The sequence below is a fragment of the Zea mays genome, chromosome 9 (genome assembly GCF_902167145.1).
Source record: "Zea mays cultivar B73 chromosome 9, Zm-B73-REFERENCE-NAM-5.0, whole genome shotgun sequence".
Lineage (NCBI taxonomy): Eukaryota > Viridiplantae > Streptophyta > Magnoliopsida > Poales > Poaceae > Zea > Zea mays.
In genome coordinates this window covers 138,253,359-138,263,936 of record NC_050104.1, presented here as the reverse complement: position 1 = coordinate 138,263,936, position 10,578 = coordinate 138,253,359, and the positions used below count along the sequence as shown (strand labels likewise).

Here is a 10,578-nt window from a genome sequence, read left to right as displayed (position 1 = left end):
GAATTCGCTTAACGGCCACAAGGTGACATTCCTAGGGGTCGGATTGAAATCTAGCACACATGCATACACTGAGCATAATTTCTGGTTTACTAGCACAAAGATAAAGTAATGAACCTATCATTGACCGTATGCCTTTTGATCAACGTACTTACATCCTTTGTTGATGTCGAGATGTCCGTCAGTTCCCATCGGTGTCTTTGCGGGCTAAGCATCCTTCATTCCAAACCTCTTGAGAAGATCTTGAGTGTACTTCGTTTGGGAGATGAAGGTGCCGTCCTTGAGTTGCTTCACTTGGAATCCAAGGAAGTAGGTCAACTCGCCCATTATCAACATCTCGAACTTTTGCATCATCACCCTGCTACACTCCTCACAAGACTTTTGGTTAGTAGAACCAAATATAATGTCATCGACATATATTTAGCAAACAAACAGATCACCATCACAAGTCTTTGTAAAAAGACTGGGATCAGCTTTCCCAACCTTGAAAGCATTAGCAATTAAAAAATCTCTAAAGCATTCATACCATGCTCTTAGGGCTTGCTTAAGTCCATAGAGCGCCTTAGAGAGCTTATATACATGGTCGGGATACCTGTCATCCTCAAAGCCAGGGGGTTGTTCCACGTATACCTCCTCCTTGATTGGTCCATTGAGGAAAGCGCTCTTTACATCCATTTGGAACAGCCTAAAGGAATGGTGAGCGACATAGCCTAATAAAATCCAAATTGACTCTAACCTAGCCTCAGGAGCAAAAGTCTCCTCAAAATCCAAACCTGCGACTTGGGCATAACCTTTTGCCACAAGTCGAGCCTTGTTTCTTGTCACCACTCTGTGCTCGTCTTGCTTGTTGCAGAACACCCACTTGGTTCCCACAACGTTTTGCTTTGGACGTGGCACCAGGCTCTAGACTTCATTCCTTTTGAAGTTGTTGAGCTCTTCCTGCATGGCCAACACTCAGTCTAGATCCTGCAAGGCCTCTTCTACCCTGAAAGGCTCAATAGAAGAGACAAACGAGTAGTGCTCACAAAAAGTAGCTAATCGTGAGCGAGTAGTTACTCCCTTGCTGATGTCACCCAGAATCTGATCGACGGGGTGATGTCTTTGGATCGTCGCTCGGACTTGGGTTGGAGGGGCCCGTGATGCTTCTTCCTCCATAGCCTATTGTTTCTGTGCTCCCCCTTGATCTTGTCCCTCTTCTTGAGGTACCTGTACATTGTCTTGGGTTGGGGGATGCATCAGTGTTGAGGAAGAAGGTTGATCTTGTTCCTACAGTTCCTGTGGTCGCACATCACCTATCGCCATCGTGCGAATTGCGGCTGTCAGAACTTCATCTTAATCTATATCATCAAGATCAACTTGCTCTCTTGCAGAGCCATTAGTCTCATCAAATACAACGTCGATAGAGACTTCAACTAATCCTGATGATTTGTTGAAGACCCTATACGCCTTTTTATTTGAGTCATACCCTAGTAAAAAACCTTCTAGTGCCTTGGGAGCAAATTTCAAATGTCTACCTTTCTTCACCAGAATGTAACATTTGCTCCCAAATACACTAAAATAAGAAACATTTGGTTTGTTACCAGTTAAGAGTTCGTAAGAGGTCTTCTTGAGGAGACAGTGCAGATAGAGCCGGTTTATGGTGTGGCAAGCTGTGTTCACAGCTTCCGACCAAAACCGCTCAGGCATCTTGAACTCTCCAAGCATCGTTCTCGCCATGTCGATTAGTGTCCTGTTCTTCCTCTCTACCACACCATTTTGTTGTGGTGTGTAGGGAGCGGAGAACTCGTGCTTGATGCCTTCCTCCTCAAGATACTCTTCAACTTGTAGATTCTTGAACTCGGACCCATTGTCGCTTCTTATCTTCTTCACCTTTAGCTCAAACTCATTTTGAGCTCTCCTTAAGAAGCGCTTTAGGGTCCCTTGGGTTTCTGATTTGTCCTGCAAAAAGAATACCCAAGTGAAGCGGGGAAAATCATCAACTATTACAAGACCATACTTACTTCCCCCTATGTTGAGATAGGCAACGGGACCGAAGAGATCCATATGAAGAAGTTCCAGTGGTCTTGACGTCGTCATCACATTTTTGCTATGATGAGTGCTTCCCACCTGTTTCCCTGCTTGGCATGCTGCACAAGGTCTGTCTTTCTCAAAACAGACATCTGTTAGTCCTAACACATGATCTCCTTTTAGAAGCTTATGAAGGTTCTTCATCCCAACATGTGCTAGAAAGCGATGCGAAAGCCAGCCCATATTAGTCTTAGCTATTAGGCATGCATCTAGATCGGCATTCTCTTTCGAAAAATCAACTAAATAGAGCTTGTCGTCTAGTACACCTTAAAAGCTAGTGAACCATCACTTCTTCTAAAGACAGATACATCAATATTGTGAATAAACAATTATAACCCATGTTACATAATTGACTCATAGACAACAAATTATATCCAAGCAATTCAACTAAAAACACATTAGAGATAGAATGGTCGGATGTGATGGCTATTTTTCCCAGCCCTTTGACCTTGCCTTGGTTCCCATCTCCAAAGATGATCGTATCCTAAGAATCTTTGTTCTTGACGTAGGAGGTGAACATCTTCTTCTCCCCCGTCATGTGGTTTGTGCATCCGCTGTCGATAATCCAGCTTGAGCCCCCGGATGCATAATCCTGCAAGGAGTTTAGGCTTGGGTCTTAGGTACCCAACTCTTGTTGGGTCCTACAAGGTTAGTCACAACAGTTTTTGGAACCCATATGCAAGTTTTGTCTCCCTTGCATTTGGATCCCAACTTCCTAGCAACCACTTTTGCATTTTTACATAAAAGTACAAAGGAAGCATTGCAAGCATGATAGACAGTAATAGGACCATTGCAATTAGGCGCATGAGACACAACATGATTACGTCTAGGCCTTCTTCTACCATGAACAAAAGTGGAACTAGATGCGAACATAGCATGAGAATTAAATGTAGCATCATGAGAAACAATGCGGTCATAGCATCAATCATTTAAAGCATGACTAGTGAATTTCCTATCATAAATATAGGCATGGTTCTTTTGAGAACTACTAGCCATCGGGGCCTTCCCTTTCTTCTTGTTGAGAACGGAAGTCCTTTGGCTTGTTAAGTTCTTGGTTTCCTTTCGAAAACCAAGTCCATCCTTAATTGAGAGGTGTCTACCAACAGTGTAGGCATCCCTAGAAAATTTTAACTTATCATAATCATCTTTGCAAGTCTTAAGTTGAGCATTAAGACTTGCAAATTCATTGTTTAATTTAGCGATAGAAGTAACATGTTCATCACACGCATCAACATCAAAATCTTTACATCTATTGCAAATTACTACATGCTCTACACATGAACTAGTTTTATTAACTTTCTCTAGCTTAGCATTTAATTCATCATTTAAATTCTTTAAGCTAGAGTTGGATTCATGACAGGAAGACAGCTCAGATGACAATATTTCTTTTTTCTTAAATTCTAAAGCAAGAGATTTTTGAACACTAATAAACTTGTCATGTTCCTCATATAAAATATCCTCTTGCTTTTCTAGCAGTCTATCCTTTTCATTAAGAGCATCAATTAATTCATTAATTTTCTCTACTTTAGCTCTATCTAATCCCTTAAACAAATCAGTGTAATCTACCTCATCATCAGAAGATTCCTCATCGCTAGAAGAAGAGTACTTTGGAGTGTCTCGAATGTGTACCATCTTCTCCTTAGCCATAAGACATGTATGGCGGTCGTTCGGGAAGAGCGAAGACTTGTTGAAGGCCGAGGCAGCTAGTCCTTCATCCTTAGAGTCGAAGGAGGAGCAGTCGGAGTCCCATTCCTTTCCGATGTGTGCCTCACCCTTGGCCTTCCTGTAGTTCTTCTTTTTCTCCCTCTTCCCGTGCTTGTCTTGTGCCTGGTCATTATCGTTATTGGGACATTGAGCTATAAAATGACCAGTCTTACCGCATTTGAAGCAGGAGCGTTTTCCCCTTGACTTGTTTTTGTTGGGGTACTCCTTGCGTCCTTTTATCGCGGTCTTAAAGCGCTTGATGATGAGTGCCATCTCATCTTCATTTAGCTCGGCAGCCTCCACTTGTGCCACCTTGCTTGGTAGCGCCTCCCTGCTGCTAGTCGCTTTGAGGGCAACGGGATGTGGCTCGTAGATGGGCAGTGGACCGTTTAATGCATCGTCCACGTATCGAGCTTCTTTCACCATCATACGCCCGCTCACGAATTTTCCGAGTATTTCCTCGGGCGTCATCTTGGTGTACCTGGGGTTTCACGAATAAGATTCACAAGATGAGGGTCAATTATTGTAAATGACCTGAGCATGAGTCGGACGATGTCATGATCCGTCCATCTTGTGCTTCCATAGCTTCGAATTTTGTTGACCAGGGTTTTGAGCCAGTTGTAGGTCTCTGTTGGCTCCTCTCCCCTGATCATCGTGAACCTCCCCAGCTCGCCTTCCACCAATTCCATCTTCGTGATCATGGTGGCGTCATTACCCTCATGTGATATCTTAAGAGTATCCCAGATTTGCTTAGCGTTGTTTAGGCCACTCACTTTATTGTACTCATCCCTGCAAAGAGATGCTAGCAAAATAGTAGTAGCTTGGGCATTTTTATGAATTTGTTCATTTATAAGCACAGGATTATCCGTACTATCAAAGTGCATCCCATTTTCCACAATTTCCCAAATGCTAGGATGGAGAGAAAATAAATGACTACGTATTTTATGACTCCAGAAAGAATAGTCTTCTCCATCAAAGTGTGGGGGTTTCCTAGGTGGAATTGATAGCAAATGAGCATTTGAATTATAAGGGATGCGAGAATAATCAAAGGAGTAGTTTTGATTAACCGTCTTTCTTTTGGACGAGTCGTCATCGTCGTCATCCCTTGGTGAAGAAGAGGAGGCGTCGCTGTCATAGTATATGATCTTCTTGATGCGCCTCTTTTTCTTCCCGTCCCTCTTCTTGGGACTCGAGCCTGAGTCAGTGGGATTGTCATATCTTGGCTCGTTGAAGAGGAACTCCTTCTCCTTATCGTTGACCACCATCCCCTTACCCTTAGGATCCATCTCTTCGAGCGGTTAGTGTCACACCCGGTTTTGAAGGTAAACCGAATGCGAACCATGTACGTGCCAGGATCAGTAATTCACGTACACAGCGATTACATAAATGACTCATCATAGCACAATGCTTCGAATTACAATAAAGAGTAAGTAATACTATTACAGACTAGAGCCATTTACATAATATAAATCAAAGTACACAGAATCGAAACGTAGCCAACGTAAACAACCCACCACAGGCAGCTGACTGGGGGAGGTCGCTAGCCTAATCCTCGAACTCGTCGAAATCCTGGAACTGCTGGAGATCCGCCTCGACACCTTCTTTACCTGAGCATAGGTTGCACCAAAGGCAACCTGGTGTTTTGTGAAAGCAAGGGTGAGTACACATCAACGTACTCAGCAAATGTCCCGTTTGGCTGTAGTGGACTAGCTTTATATGGAGTTAAGTTAAGCAGTTGCTTTTAGTTGGTCAGGTTATTATTACTAGTAGAAAGCCATGTTTTAGCGTTAACCCAAGTTATTAACCCAAAGTACCCTTTCCAAACGGAAAGAATACCACTTACCATTACCATAGTCATAATCATAACCATCCTCCTCATCACCACCTGTAAACCATACATCTCTGATCAAGTATCTCTAATCAAAGAGGATCCCAAGGCTGCTCTTAACCGTGAGCACGGCTGATATATCAGTTTCGTTACCCTCTGCAGAGGTCGCACACTTTACCCATGAGCTGTGATTCCCGTTTTGCCCAAGGATCATGACTCCCCATTGATCACTTCCTAGGTGGTCCGGCAGGGTATCACTACGTAGCCTTTACAAAGATTCCCTAGAGGTCATAGCCGCCCGTTAGGTTTCTCCAGTTTGATAAACACAGTACCTCTCCCCGCAGGAGGGTGACTAACAAAAGCAAAACGAAAGAACCTCGGCACTCAGCCTCGGCAGAGCAAGCACTGTGCCTGGACCCCATTGACGGCACGACGACGAAGCAACTACACCTCTAGTTCCTCTAATTAATTAGCTAAGGGCATCCCATTTCACCCTCATGGTTGCACTGTTATCCCGGGTGGTCTCTCAACGAACAGGTCCTTACGGAGAGGTACTCGGGAAACAGCCCGAGTCCCCTAAATGCCACAAGTATATCATCATATCCAGAATAAAATCATAGTATCATCATTGTATCTCATCATGTTCATTGATTAAAGTAAAGCGCTAGCATGTAGCTAACCATAGTGACCCAAAAGGTAAATCAAGGACAAGGTAAATAGAAAGCTAGTAAATCCTTAGGTTGTTCATAGTATGCGGGACAGTGAATTATAAAGTAAATAGGACATAATGGGTCAGAGGACACTTGCCTTCACCAAACAGATGCTCAGGGTCTTCAACTTCGTGGAACTCGAAAAGCTAGATCACTTGGTCGCCGAAGCTTGACCGTCGATTCCTCGAAGCTCAGGAACAGATCGCAATCTATTCGCGTCGCACCGCGAATACAAACAGTCACAAACAAACAACCATATATATGCATAAGAACATTACACCATTCAAGTAAAACATAATAAAATACGCAAAATAAAATAGAGTGTGTTACTACGGTCACACGAGGACAAAGAAACGCGACGGTCGAGGCTACGGTCGAGAGGTTATCGCGTCCACACTAAACGAGTGTTAATCATAATATCTAATTCAACATTGTAAATTATAAGTAATATCTATAATTTAGTTCGATTAATCCGCTATGCTAATGAATGTCAGTCAAATTAGTAATTTAATTAACATGAGAGATTCTACGCGAGGCGAACTTACGATACACGAAATAACACGACAGCGTGTAAACGACGCGCGGACACGCGCGACACAGCACGCTGACAACACACGAAACAGCGCGCACGACTAGCAGGAACGACGCGTGAACCAGCACGTCACCACGTGCGGAACAGCACGCGCGACGGCGAGAAATAACTAAATAGAGAATTCGTTTATATAAACAAGTATTAGTTCGAAAATATTTAAGTAGGCATAATTATATTAATATGTATTTATAAAGTGCATCTAAACTATAAATAAGTTCAATTAGATTGCTACTTTAATAACTGTCAGATAAATAGATGACCAATTAATTAATATTAGAATGTGCATGATGATAAAGTAATGTTACCTAATACGTCGTTAATATAGCTTTACGAAGCTAACATAAAAGAAATAAGTCGAAACGGATTTTCAACACAAATATATTGGATATTTAATGGTTCGCGGAATTTAAACGAGGTGGCACGCGACAACGCGCGCGAACCGCATGTGAACAGCAACAACGACACATGCAGATAGCACGAGCGGTCCGCGCGACAACTCGCGGGTATTACGCATACTACAGTGCAAGACATGAACTCGCAAACGCTACAGCGAGGCGACGACGTGCGCGAACAACACGACAAGCGGGAAATCATTAACAGTATTGTGTTTAGAATGAAGACATGTTAAACAAATATAAACATTTCAGTTGACATAAATCATGTTAACGTCCATTTATACTTGCGCAAATTAAAACTATATATTAGTTTTAATTAGATCACTACTTTAATAGCCATCAGATAAACAATAATTAATTAATTAGTTAAAACACGCATCCCGATAAAATAATAGTGTTAACTCGTCGGTGGCGTTATTATGAAGCTAATGCAAATTGAACGAAGGGAATCAGATTTATAACTCGACATATATTAATTATTTAGTACTTTACGGAATTTAATCGATATGGCTAATTATTATTGGCTAGAGGCTGGCCACACATATGGTCACACGAAACACAGCTATAGAAGATCCCAAGCTTAGGATCACATGTGGCTAGCTTCTTCCTTTCTCTCCTCACGATGGATCACAAATGAAAAACTCCCTCGCCAGCAGCATGGAGAGAAGGGAGGCCGACCTGGGCACTAATGGAACAAGAAATCGGCCACCAGGGGATCTCGCCGGGAGCCTTGGACCACCGTGCTAACAGGAGAGGCAAACACCGCAGGGGCCAGCACGGCGTGGTGAGCAGCCGCATGGAGAATGCAGCCGCGTACAAACACACGTACAGGGGCCTGCGTAGGGACAGCTCGACCGCGCGAGGGAGCAGTGCGAGGGCGCGCGGGGCCTGCACGCCGGGGTGCTGGGGTCGCCCGCGTCGCGCTGGACGAGCCGCGCAGGCTGCCGCGCGCTGGCCGTCGCGCTGGGCCAGCCGCGGGCTGGCCGCGCCCGAGGACTTCGGGCCTGGCCACACCGCGCCGCCGACCGAGGAAAATAGAGGGAGCACGCAGGGGAGGCAGCCATGGATTGAAGACGCCCTGTCGCAGGGGACATGGCCACGACACAGCGGCTTGATCGGAAAAAAAAAGGGAGCACGCAGAGGAGGGAGAGAGGGAGAGGGCTCACCTGCGCACGCAAGAAGACCAATAACCGCCTGGATGGGATGCCTGGTCCTGCGCGATTTGGATCTGGGGAGGGAGACGAGGGGTTATGCGACGATGGGGCGTTGTGTATATATAGAAAGGAGATAGCGTGGGAGGTGGTTGCCGAATTCGTCGCAGAATCGCGTCACGATCGGGCGCGAGAGAGAAGGTTGTTAGCACGACGAGGGTAGACACGAGCAGCACGACGTTTGTGAGGAAAGACATTTTAACGATCCCGTGAAAAGGACACGAGATCTGGAACAGACTCGACGAGAGGAAAATATATATACATATATTATCGAGTTTCCAGAATTTTATAGTTTTCGCAAATACTAAATTTTAGGTATTTAATTAATATTAGAAAAACTAAAATTCATATTTAATACTCGAAAAACGTTCCAAAGATTCCAGAAGTTCACGAAAATATTTGTGAGATAATTCAACGTGTTTCGAGAAATCTTAGCACTCACAAACACTATGCAATGGCATGAATGCAACAATCGAAGCTTTTTAAGATTTTATTTTACTAAGCTTAAAACTTATATATATAAAATAATTCTCCATTATTTAGGAAAAAGAGAAGAAAAGCGAAGAACTGAGAGAGTAACACCTGAATTTGGTGGATATTGGAAAAGAAATTTTATACCCCAAATTCAGGGTGTTACAAATCTAACCCCCTTAATAGAATCTCGCCCTCGAGATTCAAGAAGAGGCTAGCAAGAAAATGAGATTGGTTCATTGGTTGCTCACAGCTTTCTGGAGTTGATTTTGACTCTACAAACTTAACTTGTGGACTGGTTGCTTTGACTTTCAGACGCTCGAGACCAACCGACGCAATTCTTGAGGATCTCATGGACCTGTGGGTTAGGACCCACACACGCTTTCGCTGCGCCACTCTGATCATGTTGGTTGATGTTGATCGCATTGTCTTCATTGGGGTTAGCGGCTAACCCCCCTTAACAGGAGCGTTGATATACACTTGGTGAAGTTGCTGCCGACTCTGGTCTTGACTGATTAAGGGAGGGCTAAGAATGCCAACCAGACAGACACAAGAGGAGAGGGTATAGATAGAAAAGGTAAGCATAGATGGATTAAAGAGAGAAAAGGGAGAGCACCCAACTACTAACTCTATGGCAATCAGCTAGTAAACTGATGTCATTGCGGACCAAGGGCCACAACACATCAACACTCATCACAAAGAAGCAAATCAGTCATCACACAGAGACAAACAGCACAAGCATACAACAACAAACATCTCGTTGCTATACGTTCCTTTTAATTAAATGGTGGTCCTTCTTAAAAGGGAAAAACTGCTCTCTAAGGTTGTTGAAGGACAAGGAGAAGAACCAAACGTGTAGGATAGGGACACAAGTACAATAAGGGATGGAGTCAAAGCAAGGACTGTGATCTACAAGGGAGAAATGCAACCAAGGGTAGGGTAGGTAAAACACCATTCTCAAATTGAAGTGGGAAAAATGGTACTTCAAAAGATAGGCATAGGATAAGCATCAAGGTAAAGATCGAGGGATGACAAGAGTTAAGATGATAACGGACAAACACACAACAAATGATGTATTTTAGGCAAAGCTTGCAAGGTGTCGAAGAAAGGGAAGCAATCAATGGTGAAGTAGGTGAGGCATTATCCTCAAACAGGGACGGAAAAGAGAACTCTTTAAAGGGTAGGCTCAAGGTAAGCGTGAAGGTAATCGTATAGATATTACAAGGGTTAAAGGTGATAACAGACAAGAATGTAAGAGGGAAGGTAAATGAGCATAAGAACGAAGGATAGAAATACCATAAAGAATGGAGTTAAGGCAGGACCTGCAAATGAAAAAGGAGAGGGTGCGCCCAGGGCCAAATGGGTAAATTCTCACTCTCAAATTGAGGTGAAAGAGAGGGGATTTTTAAAGAGTAGGAATAAAGATGAGTATCAAGGCAAGATCGACAGACGACAAGGTGATGGTGATAGCAAATAAAAACACCGTAAAGGATAGAATTAACACTAAACTTGTAAGGCGACAAGAGGTGAAAATAAATCAAGGGAGAGGTAGGTACCTCGCAACTCTCAAACTGGGTTGAAAGAAAGGGGAGGGTTTTAAAGG

General features: G+C 43.6%; 1 protein-coding gene across 2 annotated transcripts; it reads right to left on the bottom strand.

Annotated features, from left to right (window-relative positions):
- Positions 1 to 6,474: 6,474 nt before the first annotated feature.
- On the bottom strand, positions 6,475 to 8,785 carry LOC111590124 (uncharacterized). 2 transcript variants are annotated; one of them, XR_002749209.1, is made up of 2 exons: positions 8,460 to 8,785; positions 6,475 to 6,515 (listed from the first exon to the last, which is right to left on the bottom strand). XR_002749209.1 is itself a non-coding variant. In XM_023301043.1 (2 exons), exons 1-2 carry the CDS (start codon positions 8,699 to 8,701, stop codon positions 7,921 to 7,923), a joined length of 693 nt encoding a protein of 230 aa, XP_023156811.1. In that variant the 5' UTR covers positions 8,702 to 8,767; the 3' UTR covers positions 7,770 to 7,920. The 2 variants fall into 2 exon arrangements, 1 of the variants encoding a protein (XP_023156811.1); XM_023301043.1 differs by lacking the exon at positions 6,475 to 6,515 and adding an exon at positions 7,770 to 8,371 and having other exon boundaries at positions 8,460 to 8,767.
- Between the last annotated feature and the right edge of the window lie 1,793 nt (positions 8,786 to 10,578).